The 25,000-nt window shown below is 45.2% G+C and overlaps 1 protein-coding gene across 1 annotated transcript in view; it reads left to right on the plus strand.

Annotated features, from left to right (window-relative positions):
• Positions 1 to 14,172: 14,172 nt before the first annotated feature.
• LOC126998285 (protocadherin-like wing polarity protein stan) overlaps positions 14,173 to 25,000 on the plus strand; it is a 41,698-nt gene continuing 30,870 nt past the window's right edge. The window contains exon 1 of the mRNA XM_050859762.1: positions 14,173 to 18,124. Within this exon, the coding sequence (XP_050715719.1) occupies positions 14,705 to 18,124 (3,420 nt within the window). The 5' untranslated portion in view covers positions 14,173 to 14,704. The remainder of the gene's footprint in view (positions 18,125 to 25,000) is intronic.

The raw sequence follows: 25,000 nt of genomic DNA on the forward strand, positions 1-25,000 counted from the left end.
AGAGAGAGAGAGAGAGAGAGAGAGAGAGAGAGAGAGAGAGAGAGAGAGAGAGAGAGAGAGAGAGAGAGAGAGAGAGAGAGAGAGAGAGAGAGAGAGAGAGAGAGAGAGAGAGAGAGAGAGAGAGAGAGAGAGAGAGAGAGAGAGAGATTTATACGGAAAAAAATGCTATATGCAAAAATAAAGCTCTGAAAAAATAGTAAAAAATAGGAAGAGAAAAATATCGCCTCGTTTAACTGGGTGACATGACAGTGACGCTCGGTTGAAAAAGAGAGAGAGAGAGAGAGAGAGAGATGGGCGAACATGAGTCAGCTATACTTTTTTTTCACTTTGTTAATTGTATTGTTTTAGAGAAAGGGAAGCGGAATAGAGACGTTCCCTGTGTTCTTTCTTTACTTATTTATATTACTGAAGTATTACCATATTTATTAATATTATCTGTGTTTTATTACGCTACATAATATTTTTTTGTGTGTGGTATTACTTTACATATTATTATTATTATTATTATTATTATTATTATTATTATTATTATTATTATTATTATTATTATTATTATTATTATTATTATTATTATTATTATTATTATTATTACTTTTGCGTGGCGTTACTTTATCTTAATATCTTGCGTGCTAGTATTTTGTATGATAATATTTTGTGTTAATACTGTATGTTAGGTCGTCATATACTGCACCTTATTATGTCCGTCTGTTTTTTTTTTTATTATTTTTTTCTTAAGAACAAAGAAAGCAGCTCAAGGGCAACAAAAAGGTAGTGTAGAAAAAAAAGAGTTGATATTAAGTTAGTGTTTTTGTCATGTTTTTTTTATTTACTTACTTTGATATTTGTGCAGGTTATCAGCTTATTTTATCTTACTTATAACTATTTCTGTTTTAGGCAGGAGGAAGAGGAAGAGAGAAGCATTGTGTGTGCTCTTACTTTCCCCACTTCAGATGTTCTTCAATTTTTCCCTTAATGTTCCTCTACTCGTCTCCTACAGTGCCATCAAAGTATACAAGTGTTAATATAGTTTCTCCCGCAAACTGTGAGAATCGTGTGTCCAGGAACGTTGACGAAGGAAATAAACAGAAAAATAAATCACGTATTGGGAAAGTCCATCAAATTGTTTATTGTGTCCATTTGATTGTCAGTCTGAATCCCCAATCTGACCACGAACAAGATGATTACCAGTACATGTTTTCCCTCTACTCTCTCTCTCTCTCTCTCTCTCTCTCTCTCTCTCTCTCTCTCTCTCTCTCTCTCTCTCTCTCTCTCTCTCTCTCTCTCTCATCCTATCAGTCTATCTCTTCCTTACCTGATCCAGCATTTCCCATCACTGGTCACTCACGTCTACTACCAAGCCTCGTACACTTTGGTTTTCTCTTTCGGCAATCAGATTTTAGCGATTTACTCACTCACTATCTTTTCGTTTTCTCAAGCTTTCCTCTTTTCTCCCTTTCCTTTTTTTACCTTTTCCTTTTTCTTTCTTTTATTTTGTTTTTATTTTTGCATCTGTTTAACTGTTGGTATATTTTTCGTTACTCATTTGTTTATTAATTAATCTCTTTGTTTCCTTCCATTTGTTGTTTACTTGTTTCTTTGTTTGTATGTATTTTTTTTCTAGCTTATTTTATCTTTTCTTTTTTATTTCCTACTTTCTTTTTCTTTCTTTTTCTTCTTATTTCTTTTTTATTTCCTTTTTTCTTTTTATTTTTATCAAAGTAACACACACACACACACACACACACACACACACACACACACACACACACACACACGCATCACTCCCCCTCCCCCCTCCCCCAACACACACACACACACACACACTCATTCACTCTCTCTCCTTTCTTTCCCTCCCATGTAACGCCCAGACACACATTCCTTTCTCACGTAACACACAAACACTCCATCACGCCATGAGCCTCCAGGTTTATTGTGACGGTACGTTGAAAAGTAATTACCTGAGCTGGTGTGCGCATAAGACCTGAGAGGAAAGTTATGGAGTTTTCTCTTCGTCCTGTTACTTAAGGGGTATTCAGTGGCCATTTACTTGCTTCTGCTTTCATCTCTTAATCTATTTATTTATCAGTAGGCAGTCTGTCACGTTTCTAGGTCTCCGTTGCACAAGTTATCAGAGGCTCAGATTGGAGTGAAAGAGACACCAAGAAGGTTGCGTTAATAAAGCCTAAATATATGAAAGTAGTAGTAATAGTAGCAGTAGTAGTAGTAGTACTCGTAATAGTAGTAGTAGTAGTAGTAGTAGTAGTAGTAGTAAGTAGTAGTAGTAGTAGAAGAAGAAGAAGAAGAAGAAAAAGAAAAAGAAAAAGAAGACGAAGAAGAAGAAGAAGAAGAAGAAGAAGAAGAAGTAGTAGTAGTAGTAGTAGTAGTAGTAGTAATAGTAATAGTAGTAGTAGTAGTAGTTGTAGTAGTAAAAGTAATGTGTTTAGCAATATTAGTGTCAGTATTATTAGGTTAAGTATTAGAACGTGTTACAAGAGAAGAAAAGAAAAGGATGACGAGGAGAGGAAGGTAGAGAATGACAGGCACAGAGCTGTAAGACAAAGGCGTTGCAGGGGAAAGGATGCTGACTTTGAGGTACAGGATGGGAAAGGAAGGGAAGGGAACGAAGAGGCGAGGGTGTGACCACAGACCATTACACAGCAGCAGCATCACCGCCAGCCTCCCGCCCTCCCATTGGTCGGACATAACACCAGCGCCGGCCAATCACAAGCCAGGATGTGTGTGTGTGTGTGTGTGTGTGTGTGTGTGTGTGTGTGTGTGTGTGTGTGTGTATTTGAGGTCAGGTTTATGTTTAATATTTGGGAGTTTAGGAGATTAGTTGGAGAGAGAGAGAGAGAGAGAGAGAGAGAGAGAGAGAGAGAGAGAGAGAGAGAGAGAGAGAGAGAGAGAGAGAGAGACTTTATAGCTGGAATCACATGGACAGTTAGTTTTTTCCCAGCGGAGGGACGAAGGAAAGTGTCTCGTTTGCCTCACTTAATAGGTTTCGACTCTCTCTCTCTCTCTCTCTCTCTCTCTCATAAATAAAAGGATCAGAACCATTAAAAAGTGTGATGCTTAAATATACTCCTCCAATTTCTTCCCTCCCTTAATTTTTCTTCCTTTTCCTAACGAGGCTTCACTTAAGATCGTAATTATAAGCGATTCTGTAAGATATGTAAGAAGGATGGAACTGTCTTATTTCTCTTATTTTCTTTTACTTTTCTTTCCATCCTTCCTCTATTCTTTCCTTCGTCCTTGTATTCTTCATTTCTCTGTTTCTTTAATTTCCTTTGTCCTCTTCCTCCTCCTCCTCTTTCTTTTCTTTTCTTTCCTTCTTTTTCTTCTTTTTTTCTCGTTCTCCTTCTTTTTCTTCTTCTTCTTTTTTTTTTCCTCTTCTTCTTCTTTCTATTAATATTAGCACCATCTATTATTATGGGGAGGCGGTGGCTGAGTGGTTAGCGTGTCGGCGCGGATCCAGGCGAACGCGGGTCCCCGTCCCACACGTCGCCACAAACTGGGATTTTTCAGTCACCGTCCAGTGTTGTGGAATGTCTATAACTACCCACATGCTGTCCTGAAGACCACTTTTCAACCCGGACTCTAAATTCTCCCTCTAAAAAGAAAGGTTCAGAGATGAGCTCCGGGGGGGGGGGCAGCATAAGCAAGATGACGTTACTGTGAACACTTGTCTGCGCGCATATAACGGGCTGGGGCTGACCATCAGGCCCACCAAGAAAGTCTACCGGTAACATAGGCTAAAAACATACAAAAAAATTATTGCTATCATCATCATCATTACTTTCACTGATGCATATTTATTGCTCCTATTTTCTTGTATTAATCTACGTATGCATTTACCTGTTTTTAGTTACTTTGTTAGTTTCTTATTCTTGCTGATATGTATATTAATTATTTTCACTTATTTTTCATTCATTTATTTGGTCGTGTGTCTGTTTTATTATTTAACTTTTTTGCTGATTCTTTAATAACACATTTCATTTATCATCTATTACTGTATTCATCTGTCTGGTGATATATTTATGTATCTGTTTATTTATTTACTTGCCTATTCATTTATTCATGTGTTTATTTGCTAAGTGTCGTGGTAATGCAACGCTTCCAAGGCCGCTTTGCTCACCGCCTGGCTGCCCGGGACGACCATTAGTACGGTTGTGGTCACCTGCCTTGTCTTGTGTCACCCAGCGCTCTCTCGCCTCTCTCTCTCTCTCTCTCTCTCTCTCTGAACGTGTCTTTGTGCTTTTTCTTGTTGTTTTGTTTGTCTTCTTTAATTTATTTCCTTTTTCTTTCTTTCTTTTTCCTTTTTTTTCTTTCTTTCATTTTTTAATCTTTTTTCTTTCTTCTCTTTTATTTTATTTTTATTTTTCTGTCTGTGTCTGTCTCTGTCTGTCTGTCACCATCTCTCTCTCTCTCTCTCTCTCTCTCTCTCTCTCATTGATTTAGGCCTTTAACTTATCTGCCAACCTTGTCAATTCGAAACAGCAAAGTATCGATGCTATTAAAACGTATTGCGACAAATATGATTTACATTTTCTGAGGCAATCATTTTGGTCCTCGTGTGTAAAGGCCGCGAATCGATTAAGCTTAATGAATAGGCTATCACTGCATATTTCACGTGTTTTGAGCGATGGACGGAGCCAGAAAATAGAGTGATGACCCATATTTCACCTTTGCATTAAATTTTCCATATGTCCGTCATCTCATCGACTTCTGTTTTATTTTTGTGTTTTTGCTGAACTTTTTTTTTATCGGGAAATGATAGCACTAAGAAAATCCATAACGAATAGCATCTACTCGGCCTCAGTGCAGATAATAGCCTAATAACTCGAATTTTACTTTTTCTTTAAATTTGCCATATATGCACTATTTGATTTCATTTCGTCTTTTTTTCGTTTTTGGTGTGTCATTTTTGTTATTGTGAAGTAATAACAGTAATAAGAACCATAAGAATAACTACACCTGATCTTCTATATAGGCTATGTTGCGTTATTTTGCTTCATTATTTATTTTTTTGGTATCGTGTAATAACAACAAAGAAAAACCCATATAATTCCTCTTTTAATTAAATAAGGCTACGTTCATTTCTTGTTCATTTGCATATTTGTTACCGAATGTTTAGTAATATCCTTTTTTTTCTTCTTGGACAGGCTGTTAGTGTGACCCTCTGCTTTGCTCTGCGCATCCATCACCACCACCCTGCCAGATTGTCGTACTCAGAACATAGTATTTACCGGTTTCTGACGCCTAACTATTGCCAAGAAACATCAGGAATTAACTATTTTAACGATAATTATTAGTGAATCTCCTTATTGGGGTCCACGAGACAGTTTTTGGGTCGGAAGTCGGTAAATATAAGAGGCTGAGTAAGACAATCTGGCAACTTTGACCACCACCACCACCACCACCACCAGCACAACGATCAGCCTCCACTTCTACCTAAGGGGGAAAAAAGGTAAATGAGACTGTTTTCTTGAGTGAGGAGTGCAGAGTCACCGCAAGAGAAACTATATAGATGTTCATACTGTCTCTCTCTCTCTCTCTCTCTCTCTCTCTCTCTCTCTCTCTCTCTCTCTCTCTCTAACCTACAAAAACTGGATAAGACGGAAGAGAAGGAAAGGAGGATATATAGATCAGTGAATGGAGGAGGAGGAGGAGGAGGAAAAAATTGAAGGAGAGCGCTATTGCAACATTATAGGCTATTTGGTTGCAAGAAAGTGTTTAGAGTATTGAAATAGAGAAGGAGGTGGAGGAGAAGGAGGAGGAGGAGGAGGTGGTGGAGGTGGTGGTGGAAGAAGACGACAGAAAAAAAAGAGGCGAGATAAAGAGATGAGAACAGGAAGGAAGTGATATGTAGGAATTTAGACAGGTCAATGCAACACAGTAATCACCACCACCACCATCACCACTACCTCCACCACCATCACCACCACCACCACCACTACCTCCACCACCACTATCACCACCATTCTATCCAAATACCTCCACGTAAATCAACACTATACTTCTATTCTTGTCATTCTTCTTCTTTTGTTCTTTCTATAATGTATGCAGACCGCTGAGTGTGTGTGTGTGTGTGTGTGTGTGTGTGTGTGTGTGTGTGTGTGTGTGTGGAAACTTTTGAGTGAATGTTAGAAGTGAGTGATGCGATTTTTTTGTCTGAAGCAGGAAGAAGAAATCTGAAATAAAACAAAAAAAAAGATGAAAGTAAAGATTGAATGCATAGTGAAAGGATTCTGAGAGGAAGTAATGTTAAAAAAAAAAAATAGTTCGTAAGTATAACATGAAGGAGAACTAGGCGACTACAGCAGGAAGATGACGAAAGATGAAAATATTGATAAAAAAGGAATAAGTAAGCGGGGAAAAAAATGAATATATTGAATTTAACCGTAAAGAAACAAAGAGAACAGCCGATAATACTTGTTACATCTCACCTAGTTTTTGCCCTAACCATCAGTAGAAAAGTAAATATAAAGATGAAGAAAATTCGAAAACATAAGAAAGGAGTGAAAATAAGATACAGTCATCCACCAAAAGAAAGTAGAACAGTATGAGATGTAAAGTTGAATCAAGCACATACTTTTACTCCAGTTTACATGTATAGTTCTTGTAGCTTCTCTGGTAAAAGGTGCAAGAGAGGAGCGAGTAGGTATAAAAACAGCTCTCCCAGAACACCTGTATGCTCTTGTTTCCCGTCCAGGTGATGTCTACCTGCGCGGAGATTAAGCCTGTTAGGTACACGATTATTGCTGTTTTTGTGTCTGTCTGTCTTCTCTCGTCCCGCCTCCCCGTCATCTTCCTGCCCCTCCCCCCCCCTACCCCCTCATCTGATTTTCTCTGACTTGTGTTTTCTCCCTCTCATTCATTCGCCTCAATTCACTCATTCCTGCTCTTCCAGTCTCACAATTTCTTTTCCGCATTTTTCTTTTATTATCTTTCTATTTAATTCCACGAACGTTCTGTCTTTCACATTCCCTCTCTCCCCTCTCACTTCTCACTCCCACAGTCTTTTCGTCTACATATCCACGCACTCATTAATCCAACCACCTAACCATTCATCCTCTCATCACCACACAGACACATCATGCTAAGTACAGTGTTTTTGATCCATTACTCTTAAAATGGTATGTTTAGCTGTGCATCTGTTACTGTGAAAGGCGGTGACTGTGAGTGGTGGTGGTGGTGGTGGTGACTGGCGAGTGACTGGATATGGAAGGTGCCGGTGTGTGTGTGTGTGGGGGGGGGGGGGGGGGATGTTCCTCAAGGTGGGAGAGAAAGGTGGTGCATGGTGAAGGTAAGGATGCTTAACCGTTCTATGTCATCGTAATTAATTTTCCTGTCTTGTTTCCTTTGGCATCGTCATGGTCGTCATTGTTCGGAAGGTGGCAGCTTATGGCACTGTATATATAGCGTGGTTGGTGGGAGCAATCTTGGCAGGCTTCTCTTCATAAGCCCTTATTGTATACCACAGTACGCTAAAGCTGCGCGTGGCCTGGTGCTGATCTCCGCTATATTGCCCCTTGAGCCTGTGGCGGGTGACACAGGGCCGGTGTGACGTCCTGGTTATTACAGTTCACCATCCCCTGGTTTTCTACCTAATTATTGATCAACCTGAAAGGGAGGATGAACGGCTGAAGTGGGCTGGGTGCCGACTGCCCGGGGATGGATTCGAACCCAGGTCTGCGGATTCGTAGCTATAAATAAATGAACAATTATTAAATAAATTAATGATTAACAAATTTTGTTTAAATGAATAGATAATGAAATAGATAGATAAATAACTAAGTAAATAAAAATTATCATTGTCCCACTAGATCACTGTGGCACCCAAGCCTGTTCCCCGCGTAGGTGTTGCTCCATGAACAGGCTTTTCCATCATCCCGCAATATTACCCTCATCTCCATCACTGTCATCACTGCCGTTCCTCACCACCACCACCAACATCACCACCACTACCACCACCACCATCTGCAGCTTTGCATACTCACTGCATTTTCTATTTTTTATTGCGTAATTAAATTTCTATGCTCCTTTTATATGTAGTAGAGAAGATAGATTTTGTTTCCTACGACAATATTAACTTTAACAATAACAGCAATGGTAGGAAAAACAAAAGTACCACCACCACCACCACCACCACAACAACAACAACAACAACATCAATAACAACAAGTATAACAATTATCAAATTACCCAATATCCAGCTTCCACCGCAGAGACCTAATCATTTCCCTGTCTTTATCTTCCTGCCTCATATATCCATACGTCGAGCCGCCAGAGTGGAGAATTGGCTGAGGGAGAGGAAGGGAGGTGCGGGAGGGAGAGGGGAATGTATAGAATCTTCTCGTTCATGTTACGTCACCGAATGTTTTCGTTATGCCTGTCGAAAGTGACCAACCCGGGTGGTGGGGGGTGACGTAAGTGTGTGTGTGTGTGTGTGTGTGTGTGTGTGTGTGTGTGTGTGTTGAAGGGATATAAAGAAAAGTTCGCAAGGTGTCATGGTTTTGAAATTAAATAATGAACAATTTTAATCCTCTAACACAGAGGTTCTCAAACTGGGTGCCGCGGCACCCTGGGGTGCCACGGACAGTGCCTGGGGCTGCCACAAGATTATCATGAATTTTGAATCATACCTTTTTTTCTTCTTTTTATGTTAGTCTGCATTTATAACTCTTAAGTTAATCTAATTATACTGGTGAGTTCTACGTTTGGGCATGTACTGTACCGTATGTTAATTTTGGTTTGAGTATAGATAATATTTTTAATTCATTATTTAAAGTAACTTAAACAGGTACAATTGTGTATAAGAAGTTAATTCCTGTGAGGAGGGTGTGTGTGTGAAAAAGGGGTGCCACAAAAGGGTTTAGCCTATATAAGTTCAGGGTGCCATCACTGAAAAAAAAGATTGAGAACCACTGCGAGACTAACACTAATATATGATTAGGAAAAAACATCAACAAAATACATACAGTAAAGGACAGGATAAAGTCACGAGGGAACAGTAGGTCGGGGTAAGGAAGGTTTTGGTTTGCAGACTTAGAAGATGTAGTACCAAAAATTAAGGTTGTTTTTTATGCTGGTCCCGTACCCATAGCCCAAATTATAAATGCATAAAGGGCTTAATTAAAATAAGATACATTGAAGTAACAAGGTTTAGTTTATCATCTATACCCCGAAAGAGACTTCAGATGACATGCGCAGTGAGGCAAATTGTTAACACGCCGCCTCGTCGCTTCACCACCTCACTCACATGTCTGAGGAACACCGCAGCATTAAATTGATACGCTGAGACACACACCGCGTACCCACAAAGTTCCTGTCGCATACCCCAGCTTGAGAACCCCAGAATTCATTGCCAGGTAGCTATGGGATCACTGTGAGTGGAAAGCGTCTGATAAGTTTAGTGCAGTAAGCCGTGGAAGCAGTTCAGTAAGAGTGGAATTTAGTTTAGTTAGCCATTACTATGTGTACAATTTTCTTTCTTGTATAGCTAGCCTAATTTCTGCAGTGACTTTTATACTTTTATACTATTTTTTATTTATTGATTTGTTTATCTTATCATCATTGTCATTGGGCTATTCATATATGTTGAAGTCGTAATTGATGTTTTCTGCTTTGAATGTCAGAACGATACACTTACGAATACCTGTAGGCGATAAGTAGACTGTTCTGCTCATTATTATTATTTACTTTACTATTCAAGGCAGCAATATAAAAACATCGTCTTACAAGGGGCGACATAAACTGATTTTGCAGCTTCTGGGCGCCCATAGATCTGACTATGCCTCAGGTGACTATTGATAACGATAAGAAGGAAATTAAGAACAAAGCAAAAGTCTGATCGAATATGAAAACTATAATGAGAATGATTTAATTAAGATCGGGTATGAGATGGGCAAGGAAAAAAAATGATAGAGCAAGTCAGAAGAGGAACTATAACATAAGGAACATGTACATAAGATAAATAAATGAATCAATAAACTTAAGACCGTAGAGTCTGTAAATGTAAAACAATCTTCATATTTCTTTTTGCTTTTTATCAACTTACGATCTATGGATAAGGGATACATTTCCTAACCTCAAGCGTTATCGTAAATCTAAAACAATAATCAGGTAACGTGTATGCAGATATCACCCACTATTCTTAACGGCGAAAATAACACCAGCACAGTACCTACGCGGGAACGGTGTCACTGGGTCGAACTTGAGCTTGCAGAGATCTGCTTTACACTTTGACAGCTTCGCAAGACGCATGTAAGGTGGTTTGGGTGGAGGAGGCGGTCCGCTTGTTTACATACGTTACAGTCCACTCCCACCCTCTCCCTGCTCTTGCTCTACTCCCTCCTCCTCCTCCCTCTCCTCCTTTCTCTCCTTCATGCCTCACTGCCTCCTGTTGTCTCACACGCCGCCGCAATATTGCCTCCATCATTAGGCGATTTTCCAGGCCTGTCTTTAAAGTTACCCCTCATTTGGACGTGTTAGTTTCATGATGCGTGTATTCCTACAGCTCACCTACTTCTCTCGCCTCGAGCTCGCTTCCCTCTTCTGTCTCTTCTCTTTCTCCAGTATTTTCTCCTTCTTCCTCTCGTGTCTCTTCTCCTTTTTGCATTTCCCCCTCTCCCTCATCTGCCTTTTCTCAATCTCTCACTTCTCTTCCTTTCATCTTTCACTTCTCCTTTTGCATCTTATCTTTCATGTCCTGTTTCATAATTCGCACTTTTTCTCTTCTTTCTGTATCGTGTCCTTCCTTTCCACTCTTTCTTCCCTCCATCTCCTTACCACCTTCTTTCTTCCTCTCCTGTTCTTGTTCTCCCCTCACCACCCTCTCTCCTCCCTCCCTTGGTTCTATTGCATTAGATTTTCTGCTCATTCTCACGCCTTTCTCTGTCCATTTTCTGACCCAAAAGTTTATTAATATCTTCGCACCTTCATCCTCTTTACTGGAGCACTTTGCAACTTACTGTCATTCCTTGTGCTTTTTCCTTCATGTAACTTGAACACTTAGAAGAGAAGAGCATCAAGACATTTCAAGGATGTTAGCTGTGATGCATAATAGCCTGATCGTTTCATTATGGAGCAGTACGAAATGACCTTATATTTGCTCGTAAGTTTGAATCCAGGTCTGTTAATGTAAAGAAGTGTAACTCTTATGACAATGAAGTAAAGGTAATGGTCTGGATGACTTTATGTTCGCTATTCATAAATGTTTTGCCAGCGTATTTTGGCTATAAACATAATACCAAAACTTCAGATTCTCTTTCTTCAGTATTTTCTCCTTCTTCTGTCTCTTCTCCCTTTTTCATTTCCCCCGCTCCCTCATCTCCCTCTTCTCAATCTCTCTCTTCTCTTCCTTTCATCTTTCACTAATCTACCTTTTCTTCTCCTATTGCATCTCTCTTTCGGAAGCTCACACTGTCCACTATTTGCAGGGGCAGCGCCAGTGGAGTTTTTGTTTCTTCTTTTCCTTCCTCTTCTTCTTCTCTGCCCTTTAGCTGCCTTTATTTGACTGGCTTTGGCCCCAACACATGGCACATACATCAGACAAACAGTTCTCTGGTCAGTAGAAAGCATTACGCGGCAACTATAACAATGATATATGACAGATTTAAGAAAGAATAACCAAAAGTTGATGTATTTTCACTCCGTTCTTGTTTGACTGGTCTTTATTTCACTCACTCCTCTTGTTTTCTTGGTCTTTGTTAACCATTATCGCGTGCCGCTAAGTAAAGAGAACCACTGGCGGTCAATATCCACCATTACAAAAGTGGACAAACCAGGATTAAAGAAAAAAAAACAGGTAACTTCAACACTTCCTGACTTGGCTTCCTTATTTCGCATGCGTGGTGGACCTCAGAGCGACTTATTTCAGCGAGGAGGTATTTCTCGCAACACACGGGTTTCAATCTTACCCGTGCTCCATATTCACTGGTCCCCCTTTGGAATGGAGATCAGACACAGAAAACGGGCGCGGCCAACACCCACGACCACTGAAATTCTAAAATGTTACAATAGATATTCATTTTGCGGGCTACTGCCAATTTCATCTTCATATATCATCGGTATTGATGCCTGTGATCCACGCTGGGCCCTTATATGCCGCATTCTGGCAGGGAAAAAGGCACCGGAGGGAGGGAGAGAGGGACGGAGAGGAGAGAGGGACGGCGGGGGAGGAGGGATGAAGAGGAGAGAGAGAGAGAGAGAGAGAGAGAGAGGCTCGGAAACTTTGTGCATAAATTATTTAGAGCCGACGCATTGAGCCTCTTCTCCCTCCGTGTTGATTGCCATAAGCCTATATTACTGTTTTCATTATTATTATTATTATTATTATTATTATTATTATTATTATTATTATTATTATTAGTTGAAGTAGTAGTAATAGTAGTAGTAGTAGTAGTAGTAGTAGTAGTAGTAGTAGTAGTAGTATGATTTTTTTTGTTCTTCATTTTCTTCTTCTTCTTCTTCTTCTTCTTCTTTTTATTTTCTTCCTATTTTTCTTCTTCTAGTTGTTGTCTGTAGCTACCTTATACTTTTCCATAAATTTCCTGTTAAATATTTTCTTTGGGCTCCACAGCACCTCATTATATATCAGCTGGAGGGTTCGGCAGCTCCAGTATGCAGTTAGTGGAGTTTGTTGTGCTTCCCGCTAACTCGAGCTAGTGATACACGGCGTGTCAGAACCGTTGATTAGAGTGTCTCCATTACTACCTCCTAACCAGGGGGAGAGGAAGTCTGGCACCGTCACACTCCCTCAGGAATTATCTCCAATAAAAAATTAAAAAACGACAGACGTCCCCTTCTCCGGTAAGACTAATGTCAGTTTCAGGGGTCTTCTAGCTAATGTATTTCTTTTGGCTTTCTAGTGCTTGAAATTGTAAAGAAGGGCCTTTGCTGTTGACTGTATGGAAGCTAGTTGAAATTTTGTGAAGCGTGATGCATTGAAAGTAGTGGATGCTTTCAGAGCTGTTTGTTGCGGTGGTGGTGTAGTAATAGTCGCATAAGGAAGAGACGTCTGGGATACTTTATTATTTCTTTCAGCTTTATAGTGTCAGAAACTGTAATGAAGAGCCTAGGAGATGCTTTTGACTGTATGGAAGCAAGTTAAAAATTTGTGTTCACTGTGATGTGTGCAGCGTAAAGTATAAGATAGATCTGTTGGGTTGGCGGTGTAATAGTTAGAAGAAAGAAAGAAACGTCTGGGATATTTTGTACTGTTAACACCCTTATGCATCCCTCAAGATCTTGCCTCTCAGCCTGGCTCTCCTAAACTCCGCTGGGACGCATTGTGGAGTGCAGCAGCCGCAGAATTAAACCCATTTGGCCCGGATCGTTGGCGTTTCATTTGCTATTGTTTATGGATTACTGCCGCGCATCCAGTGTATCCCTCTGGCTAAGGCTCAGTCGAAACTTTGTGTTGTCAGCCACTCTTGCTCCCCGTTCAAGAGGGGGGTTACTCACTTATTATCGGGCTTAGGGCTAGGACGTGCTTAAGTAGGAGGAGGAGGAGGAACAGGAGGAAGTGTCGGAGTCTTCATCGTCGTCGCTTTACCACGCATAATAATCTTGTATAAATCCCATTCTTCTACGCTTCTCCCTCCTTCCCTCTTAATTAGCTAATATAACATCGCTTCCGCTCATCTTCCTTCCGTAGCCCCCTTCTTCTCCCCTTATCTCCCCACCCTCCCTCGCCCCCCTTCTCGCCTCCTTCTCTCCCCTGCACACTTTTCCCTCTCCGCGTTTCCTCCGGCGCCCCAGCTTCCTGGTGGACCAAGTTACCAATTTCCAGACTTCATAGCACTTTGCCAGCTGCCCCGGAGGAAAGGAGAGAGCGGGGAGAGGGAGCAAAGAGGAAATTGACGTTAAGGGAGAAGCGATACGTGATGGAAGAAGTGATATATTTGTTACCTTCCTGTTCCATTATCATTATTATTTTATTATTATTATTATTATTATTATTATTATTATTACTGCTACTTTTATTACTATTACTGTTGCTTGTCTTATTGGGGTATCGAAATGATAGCACAAGAGCCACACAGCCGGACAGACAGCCTTGCCCCGCCCGTCTCCCCGCCCACGCCGAGGCGAGACGCGAGGCAGCTGCTGCTCACTCGATTTGACTTTTGCTACCGAAATGGGCGACCCACTTGTTGGCATCAGCGAGAGTAGTACACGAAGGGGAAGGGGAAAGTTGCCTTGCCGCTAAATCATCTTACTTTATCAGTGTGTATATTGTTTACCTTTCTTTGCGTTGTTGCCGGGGTCAGGTGGGTGGATAGGATTGTGTTCGGTCCGGGCTTGGGCTAAGGGGCGTGGTGAGGGTGGAGGCGTGGCGGGGAGGAGCAAGGTGTGTTGCTGGCGAGTGGTGGACGCTCCATCCAGGGAGGAGGGAAGAGTAGCGAAGCGAGATCCAGCCACGAACGAAGCGACTGGCTGAGGCTCGCCGGTAACTCTGTGGGCTGCAAAGCCTCAGTGTGTTTTGAGGCAGTGGACGCGGAGGGTGTGTGTTGCGTGCCCCTCCGTGATGTTTGTGTCAGTGCACTTTCGCCACGCCCTTGTCACATTGCCAGGAGCTAGTGCTGTGGTGCTTCGTGGCTTTCCTTCTCAATAGTTCCTCGTGCGTTACCCAAGGAAAAAATCCATGTTCGTTGCCCGAGTGTTGCTTTGGTGGTGGTGTTGGTAGTGAGGTGCAAGCATGAGGTGGGAGTGGTTACTGTTGCTGGTGGGGATGGTGGTGGTGATGGTGGTGCCAGCGGGAGCGTTCGTGGTAATAGTGCCCGACACAACCCCCGTCGGGGACACCGTCTTCCACGCGGGCATGGACGGACCCACCCACTATAAGCTGGACTCGCGCCGCACTTCCACTTACGTCCACAAACTATTCCACGTGGATCGCCACACGGGCGCCATCATCAGCAAGCGTTCGTTGGACTGCTCGGGGACCTTCTACACCAACCCTGTCACGCTGTGGCTGGAGGCGTGGTCTGACAGGCCAGGGACACCCATGGACTATGCCACCGTGCCCCTGAGGCTAGTTGTCACTGGGGACGCCTGCCGCCACCACGCCTCCGTGCTGGAGCGGGAAGTGGCGTCCTGGATAGATACAGCAGCTCTCTCTCTGCCCCTGCCCGACCCCGACCCCTCCGATCCTGAGCTGCTGTGTCTGCGTCGCTCTCAGGTCATTCTGAGGATCCCTGACCTGCTGCCTCGCTCCCTCCACACCTGTAAACTCGACTTTACTTCCGTGTCCGACCACCGTGTCACCGTCGAGCCCATGGGTGGTGACCTGGTGAGTCTGCTGGACACCTGCCTCTCGGGAGTCACGAGAATCAAGCTGGGTGTGAGAGTGTCCTCCTGCCCGGGCCTCAAGTCATCCTTCGACCATGACCTCATCTTGGTGCTTCACAACGCCGTGGATGCTGGTGACGAGATGCACATACGTCGCATCCGTCGCCAGATGCAGACCGCGGCGCCGTATTTCGAGCGGACACTGGAGGTGGCTCACGTGATGGAGGAGTCTGAAAAGGGCACCGCGGTAACGACGGTAACAGCCACAGACCCTGAGAACGCACCCCTCACCTACTCCATCGAGGCTGTGCTGGACCGCCGCTCGCAGAGAATGTTCGCCGTGGACCCGTCGAGCGGCCTCGTCACCACCAACACGCGCCTCGACAGGGAGCTCGTTGACGTGCACTACTTCCGCGTGAAGGCCGTGGACAAGACCTCGTCGCCGCCGCGCTCAGCCACCACCACGCTGCAGATCATTGTGGACGACGCCAACGACCACTCTCCGGTGTTTGAAAGGGAGGAATACGACACGTCGGTACGGGAGTCCATCAGCGTCGGTTCCACTGTGCTCACCGTCCGGGCCACTGACGAGGACTCTGGACCTAACGCTGACCTTCGCTACACCATCCTCAACCCAACAGGCCCCAACGAGGTGTTTCGCATTGACCCCAAGTCCGGCGAACTGTCCACCCGCCTGCCGCTGGACCGCGAGAAGAACTCTCACTACACCCTCACCGTACAGGCCGAGGACGAGGGCGCCGCACAGTACCGCCTCACCGCCACCACCCACGTCACCATAAATGTACTCGACGAGAACGACAACTACCCGCAGTTTACGGGGCGGACTTACACGGTGGAGGTGCCTGAGGACATCAGTGCCGCCACATCGCCAGTCATCGCTCATATACAGGCCAGTGATCAGGACGGGGGCAAGAACGGCCACGTCCGTTATGCTATTATCGGCGGCAACACGGCAGGACACTTCACTATTGACGGTTCGACCGGTGACATCCGTGTAGCATCGCCGCTGGACCATGAAACCAATCGTCAGTACCGTCTGGTGGTGCGGGCCCAGGACGGGGGGTCGCCGCCCCGTTCTAACACCACGCAGCTCCTCGTCAGCGTGAGGGACGTGAACGATAACGCGCCGCGCTTCTACACGCCGTTGTTTCAGGAGACGGTCCAGGAGAACGTGGCCGTCGGTTACTCCATCGTGCGCGTGCAAGCCTTCGACAACGACGCGGGCGACAACTCTCTCCTGACGTACATGATCGAAGGGGGCGGCGATAACTTGCCTGTGGAGGTAGAGAAGACAGCAGGGTGGGTGGTGACGCGGCGGGAGCTCGACCGTGAGGAGAACTACCTGTATACCTTCACGGTGGTGGCACACGACCACGGGGACCCACCACAGTCGGCCTCTGCCACGGTGGTCCTCCAGATCCAGGACCAGAACGACAACGACCCTGTCTTTGATCCCAAGAACTACGATGTGTCGGTGAGCGAGAGTGACTTGCCTGGCATGCCTGTGGTCACGGTCACGGCCACAGACAATGACGAAAATCCCCGCCTCCACTATGCCATCACGTCGGGTAACGAGCGAGGACGCTTCTCCATCACAGCGCAGAATGGCAGAGGACTGATATCGCTCGCACAGCCCCTCGACTACAAGCAGGACAGGAATTACGTGCTGACGATAACAGCCACGGACGCCGGCGGCCGCTTCGACTCAGCCAACGTGTACGTAAACGTGAGCGACGCCAACACCTACCCGCCTCAGTTCGACAACACGCCTTACTCGGCCACCGTGTTCGAGGACGCGCCGGAGGGTAGCACAGTCATCATGGTGGCGGCCTCGGACGGGGACACGGGAGAGAACGCCCGCATCACGTACTCTCTGAGCGGCGAGACGGTGCCGGAGTTCGTGATCCACCCCAGCACCGGCGCCATCACCACCAGCAAGCCGCTGGACCGTGAGGCACAGGGCGGCTACCTCCTCACCGTGACGGCGCGCGACAACGGCAACCCGCCGCTCTCCGACACTACCGATGTGGAGATCACGGTGGTGGACGTGAACGACAACTCGCCGGCGTTCACCGAGCCCGCCTACCGCGCCTCCGTGTCCGAGGACGCCGGGGTGGGCGCCTCTATCATCCAGCTGAAGGCACACGACGCCGACGCGGGCCTTAACGGGCGCGTGAAGTACTCCTTCCAGGGTGGCAACGACGGCAAGGGCGCCTTCACTATCGACGAGACCTCCGGCATCGTGAGGACGGCGCGCATGCTGGACCGCGAGACCGTGGAGCAGTACTCGCTGGTGGCAGTGGCGCTGGACCACGGCGCCCCCGAGCAGTCGTCCTCCGTGACGGTGGTGGTGGACGTGCTGGACATCAACGACAACCCACCCATGTTCGACACTGACCACATCCAGCTATACATCGCTGAGAACATGCCGGTGGGCTCCACGGTGGGCGAAGTGCGTGCCAGGGATCCGGACGCCGGCGCCAACGCCAACATCCAGTACCGTATTAATGGTGGAGAAGACGCCAAGAACTTCATCATGGTGGCCCACCCGAACGAGGGCCGCGCCGAACTAGTGACTTACATCGACCTGGATTACGAATCGCCCAAGAAAAAGTACCACCTCAACGTGCAGGCCACCTCGGACCCTCTGCGCTCCGACATTCCCGTCACCGTGCACGTTGTGGACACCAATGACAACGCGCCGGTGCTCTCGGACTTCCGCATCATATTCAACAACTTCAAGAACCACTTCCCCGCCGGACCCATCGGCCGTGTCCCCGCCGTGGACGCCGACGTCACGGACCAGGTGAGTGGCGGCCACCCAGGTGTATGAAGACATCAGGAGGGCGTGCGGCAGGGATAATTACCCCGCGGCCCTCCTTCCCTTCCCTCCTCACCTTCACCCCTCCTTTTCTACCTCCCACTAACCACTCCGGCCTGCAGCCCTCCGCCGCTCCCTAAATTAACATATAACAGCGGCCGCGGACCTCACAAGCCGCCGCCGTGCCCGCATCCCGCCTCCCGGAGCACCGTGACACAGACACACACCGACAACTGGGGTCCCTCACACACCTATTACCCAACAGGTTCCTCTTCGGCGCCTCCCGTCCCCTGTAACACCGCGACACCCACGCCTGACACACCATAAGTCGCCGACAGCTATTCCCTCCCTCCCTAGCACCTTCCCTTTCCCTTTACCACCATCGCAGCTTCGCGGTAGAGTAAGACATTCCGCGGACAATGGAGAGTTGGGGCGCCGGGCCTACAAATTGATGTCTTGTGGGGCGGGGCATCGTGCGGCGGGACGGGGCGGGGCAGCTACACAACGGCCACGTAAAGGTCCAGGGTGAGGGGGGGAGGGGACCTGGGGCACAGCGTCCGTTCCCCCCCTTGCCCGTTGCTCCCCACCCCCTAGCTCCTACCTTCTCCCTGTACCCGCTGACTCGCACCTTCACTCTTCACCTTCCTCCCTTACCTGCCCCGACTGGCGTTCACTCCCTAACACCTGCTGTCTGAATGTGTGTGTGTATTATGTATGTGTGTGTGAGACTGTGTGTATGTGTGTGTGTTTGTGTGTTCACGCCTGGTATAATTGCGTTAGTATTGTAAAGGATTGTAGGTATTGGAGGGGCCGCTTGAGGTTGTCTTAGAACTCGTCTACTCTCGATTACTCTCTCTCTCTCTCTCTCTCTCTCTCTCTCTCTCTCTCTCTCTCACACACACACACACACGCCAAGGGACGGACTATAATGCTCTACGTTTCCTATCTGGCCAGGCTTTGAAATGGACGAGCGTGATGGGGGAAAGTCCTGGTCAAATGGCAGGTGTTATCCCCTTTACGGTACCCCAGCCAGAACCCTGTCTAGAGATGGACTGAGGGAGGGAGCAGTGGGGAAAGGAGAGGGAGCCATGTATAGAGGGGGACTAAGGGAAGGGGGGGGAAGGGGTTGTCTTTGGGGTCTGTCAAACTGTGGGGATTCCTGCAACATCTGGGACATAGGAGAGAGAGAGAGAGGAACATGAATGACGCATCGCAGAAATAGTTTTATGCTGATGTCCAGACGGCGAGGAGTAAGACGAGGAAGGAGAAAAGGAAGAATGCGTAGATAGAGTAGGAGAAATAGGAATAAATGGAGAAAAATAGGCATCAGTACGCAGAAATAGAGCCATAGAACTCAACAAGGTAACAGAAATAGAAACGAAACAGGTTGCAAAAGAAAAATAAGAATAGGAGATAGGGAGAAAGAGATCAGCTTAGCGAGATTTTTTAGCGTTGTCTCTCACACCGGTACACACTCCCAACACCTATCTCTTCCTATCATATCGTCACCTTCGTAAACAAACCGCCTAAGTCATTATTTTCTACTTTACAGGAAGTCAGAAAAGGACTCTCATCATCTCATTTGGCTTAAGGCTTAGGCAGAAATGAAAAGGCCAATTCTAGAACACTCAAACCCTGAATGACAAAGGCAACTATACAAAAATGGACGTCACGTTGAAAAAATTGATGTAGACAAAAACCTGGAAATCGCTGAAAAATGACGTAGGCAATTATTTTATGAGGGTGACGATTTTATTATATTACCTATACCTAACACATGAGAGGATGAGGTAGGTGTTGGGAGGAAAAGACCCGCGGGAGCCAATGCAAAAACAAGCTCGCCAATCAGGTTTCAAAATAGGCGCAGAACAGGAGGACAAGAACGACGAGGAGGAGCAGGAGGAGGGTAAGGGTTGGTACTATAAGACACTTCCGCTTCTCACTTCAGCTATTTCTAAAGGCCAAAGAGGGGGTCAGTCGGGTTCTAATGAGTGTTTCTTCAGGTTCACGGTACAGAAGAAGGGTCAAACTACCACCAGGGTCATAAGACTACTCTTGGAAATGCCCTAAACTTCTACGAAAGCCTAGTCAAATAGGTGTTCTTGGGCCACGAAATGTCTTATAATACGACCCAAAAATAAGGGTCATATTAAAAGACATTTCGCTGCCCAAGGACACATATTTGACAAGGCTTTCGTAGGAGTCGTGGGCATTTCCAGTTGTAGTTTTATGACCCTGGAGGTAGTGTGACCCTTCTTCTGTACCGTGAACCTCAAGATACACTCATTAAAATCCGACTGACCCCTTCTTTGACCTCTATGAATAGCTGATGTGAGAAGCGGAAGTGTCTCATTATACCGACCTTCGAAGTGTTCTTGTTGGAGGAAGAAGCGGGAGAAACGGGAGCAGTTCTTGTCCTGGAAACCTGCCTCTTCACGCGGTAGTACTGGTGGCGTCAGGAGCTGGTGGTTACGAGGAAGAAGAAACTCGAGCGGCATGTGAACTTGAACCGAAGGAGGAGGAAGGGGGGACGCAGAAGGAGGAGGAGGAGGAGGAGGAGTACACGTAGGAGGAAGAAAAATAAGGGAATAAGAATAGTAAGCGAAAGAAATGATAGGATAAGAAAAAAATAAGGAACATAACGATTAGAAGAAAAGAAAAAGAAGTAAGGCGGAACTACACGACAAAAAATAACACAGTAACGTCATCAAGAGAGAGAGAGAGAGAGAGAGAGAGAGAGAGAGAGAGAGAGAGAGAGAGAGAGATCGCATTACCTGCACCCTCCCCCTTCTCCATTCTTGTAAGAGGTGAGGGAGAGAGAGAGAGGGGGAGGGAGGACAAGGAGGGTGAGAGGGAAAGAAAGATAATGTAGAAGGGGAGCCGCGTTGAGAGAGAGGGGGGGGGAGGTAAAGGAGGAAGGGAGAAGAGGAGAGAGAGAGGGGGAGATAGTTGAAGAGTAAGGGGAAAGGGGAGAAGGAGGAGGAGCGGCAAGGACAAACGAAAAGGGGAAGGAGGAAGAAATGAGAAGACGTGCAGTTGTGAATGAGAAAGAGAGAGAGAGAGAGAGAGAGAGAGAGAGGGTGGGTGGGGGGGAGTTGTCTTCAGGATAGGGAAGAGGGAAGGAAGGTGAGTGTCCTAGGAGGGGTGAAAGGAAGACGTCTCAGGTTACCTCACCACGAGAACGGAAGAGGAGGAGGAGGAGGAGGAGGAGAAGGAAAATGGAGAGGAAGGAAGTAGAAGGAAGTGATACGAGGATGTGACGGTTTTCCTTACAATATTACAAACTATATGAAAAAAATGAGAAAAATAATACTGCAATAATGAACTACTTGCAACAAAAAACAGCAATGATACAGAGAGAGAGAGAGAGAGAGAGAGAGAGAGAGAGAGAGAGAGAGAGAGAGAGAGAGAGAGAGAGAGAGAGAGAGAGAAGGGGAAAAAGCCACTCGAACAAGCTGAATACAGACAAACAATGGGAGGGGACCCGCAACGAGCTGGGTGGAAGACTGAGTGGTTGCTAGTGGATCGTTAGGACTTAATCATCGGTTCCTACACTCCTGACGACCGCCATTGTTCCCTCCTCCTCCCCCCCCCCCCTCCTCCTCCTCCTCCACTTCCTTTCTCTTCCTTGCATGTGTTGACAACGAAATAGAAAAAGGAACCAGTTGTGTTTTTTTCCTATTATTTTTTTTTATTCCAAATGCTTTTATTCTGTCTTTTATGTTATTATTTTTATTCATTGTCGGTCCATCTTTTCTTTTCCTTTACTTAATAATGCACGTGAGGAATTATTCGTGACGGTAATTGTATGTATTAATGGTTGTTTTATCGCTGTGTGTGTGTGTGTGTGTATGCATGATATTCAGTGTGCGTGTGCTTCTGAGGTCGTGTGTATGTGTATGTGTGTGTGTGTGTGTGTGTGTGTGACGCAGGTAGCAAGCTGACAAGTGTGTATACATTGCTAGGTGTTAAATTAGAAAGAGAAACACAGGTAAATAGATTGGTAAAACTGTTCTTTGTCTGTTCATGTGTGTGTGTGTGTGTGTGTGTGTGTGTGTGTGTTTCGAGGAAGGTAAAATTAATCATGTGTGGACGCGGAGGAAACTAAAATACGTAATCGCCTTTAAACATAGTAAAAAAAGACTTGCATTAAACATTAAGTAACGCGAAGCTTAGAGGAAAAGAACGACCGCAAAATGCACTTAATAATGGCGCTAATTGGCGCACTTAACATCACCACAGCAGGTCCTGGATTCAGTACGTTTCTTAACAAGTTGGCGGTAATGTAATAATTGTATTTCGTAAAGTATTCTTAATTCCAAAAACTAACTAATATTACGAGTATTCTTTTCTTGAACAAAACATTGAGTAAACAACAGAATAATAATATGAAAAAATGCGTTAATATTTTATACGACAACTGCGGCCCGAGGGTGTGCTTGGGAAAGTCCATTTCTTGTCTATTGCTTGAAATGTTATGAGCAGGCATGTCAATGTTTTGTTGCTCCATCCCACGCCTTGTTTACGCTTATTTACCCACAAATTTCGTCTCTATCCCTGTGTTTCATAGGAGGGGAATGTCACACCACTCATATATGGTTATCGGTCTATTTTCTCCCATGACGAAGGCTTGCAGTAGGCAACAACACGTGTGTACAGGCATGTTCCTTGAACTCTCACAGATTTGAAATTCCCGCGTGATGATTTTGTACGTCTGGCAGCAACGCACGCCATTATTGCGAGTATCAAATTCCATGAATAAGCATATTGTCTCTACACAAGGCAGGTGATGTCACTTATTCTGACTTCATGAGCTTTCATATTTATCTATTTACGTATATTTCATGGAGACCATAACTTACATTATTGCTTTCAATTTTACTAGTGACACGGATTTTGAGTGTTTATTACAACAAAATTTCACTAAATTAAGTGAATCAGAAACTATATAAATATCACCAGAGTATGTATGAATGAATAGAAAGATAAGCACATACTTTGATTTAACTCTAGGATGTCTCGTGGATCATATATAAATAAAAACAAAAAATCAGGAAAGGCTACTCTTTTGCCCACAATGAAATATAGTTCACGGGAAAAAAAAATAATGACAGTAATAAATAAATATGAGCTTAATGATAGCAGCAATCATAATCAGACACCCATAGTAACTAATTCAAATATCAGAGAGAGAGAGAGAGAGAGAGAGAGAGAGAGAGAGAGAGAGAGAGAGAGAGAGTACTAATTATAAAAACACACCAGCAAGTCGTAAAACATTATTTCTCCATACACACACACACACACACACACACACACACACACACACACACACACACACACACACACACACACACACACACACACACACACACACACACACACACATTTAGTTTTCCTTAAGTACAAAATTGAAAGTTATAAGACTGAGAGACAGCGACAAGGGAAGGCTGTTAGAGAGAGAGAGAGAGAGAGAGAGAGAGAGAGAGAGAGAGAGAGAGAGAGAGAGAGAGAGAGAGAGAAAGTAATCTGTAGAGGTAGAAAGTGAAAAGAAAAAAAATATATATACCCACAAGGCTTATGTGGTTTGACTTTTCCAAGAGTAAGAAAAAAAGAAGTGTTATGAGAGAAGTGTAAAATGGAGGAGGAGGAGGAGGAGGAGGAGGATTATGAAAGTTGAAAGAGGAGCATGAGAAGAAGGAGAAGGATTAAGTTAAGAAGAATAAGAAGAAAAAGAAGTAGAAGATGGATGAGAATGAGGATGAAGATCAGGATTATAATGATGATGAAGAGGAGGAGGAGGAGGATGGTGATGATGATGATGATGGGGAGGAGGAGGAGGAGGAGGTAACATTGTATAAGACTTAACTTAATATGTTGATGATAAAGTCAACTATACATTGTTTTCTTTTCTCCTATCGTCTCCTATTCTTTATATATTCCTCCTAATTAGCGCCAGTGTTTTTACTTTTTCCTTGTTATATCCTTCTCTTTCCCTCCTTCCTCCATTCGTAACATTTTTTCAATTTTTTTACGTCTATAGTGCCGGTAGGCTTGCTTGAGGGGCCTGGAGGGTAGTCGGCTCCAGCCCGTCATGGCGCAGGCAAGTGTTTATAGTGGCGCCATCTTTTCTTGGCTCATGCTGCCCCCCCGGAACTCGTTCTTGACTCACTTGGACGGTTTCCTCTAGAGTCCGGGTTGATGGGTGGTCTTCAGGACAGCATGTGGGTAGTTTTAAGCCACTCGGCGGTGACTGAAAAATCCGAAGTGGTAGCGTGGGGATTCGAACTCGCGTCGTCCATCACGCGGTGAATGTGGGCCCAGCACGCTACCACTCAGCCACCGCCTACCCGATTTATCCTTTCATTTATCTTTCCTTCCTTCTTTTATTAATGCTCGTCTTTTCTTCTTCGCCTTCAAACCCTCTTCCGTTTATTAGTTCTACCTTCCTTCCTTCCTTCCTCCGTACCTTCTTCCGTCCTTCCTTTGTTCCTTCCCTTTTTCCCTTCCTCCATCCTTTCTTAATTCTTCCCTCCATCTTCCTTCCTTCCTTCGTTCCATCCTTGTTTCCTTCCTTCCTTCCTTCCTTCCTCCGTACCTTCTCCCGTTCTTCCTTTGTTCCTTCCCTTCTTCCCTTCCTCCATCCTTCCTTCCTCCCTTCCTTTCTTCCATCCATTTTTTACACCTGTCTTTATCACACTACATCTACCTTTGCCTTCACCTCATTCCTGCCCCACACATACAGACACGCCCCCCATCAGCCCCCTACCCTCCAGCCCCCTACCCATCAGCCCCCTCCCCTCTTCACATGCCTAACCCATGGCCTAACCCCACCACTCCCGCCCACCCACTTTGCCTGGCCCC

Source organism: Eriocheir sinensis, chromosome 2 (assembly GCF_024679095.1).
Source record: "Eriocheir sinensis breed Jianghai 21 chromosome 2, ASM2467909v1, whole genome shotgun sequence".
NCBI lineage: Eukaryota > Metazoa > Arthropoda > Malacostraca > Decapoda > Varunidae > Eriocheir > Eriocheir sinensis.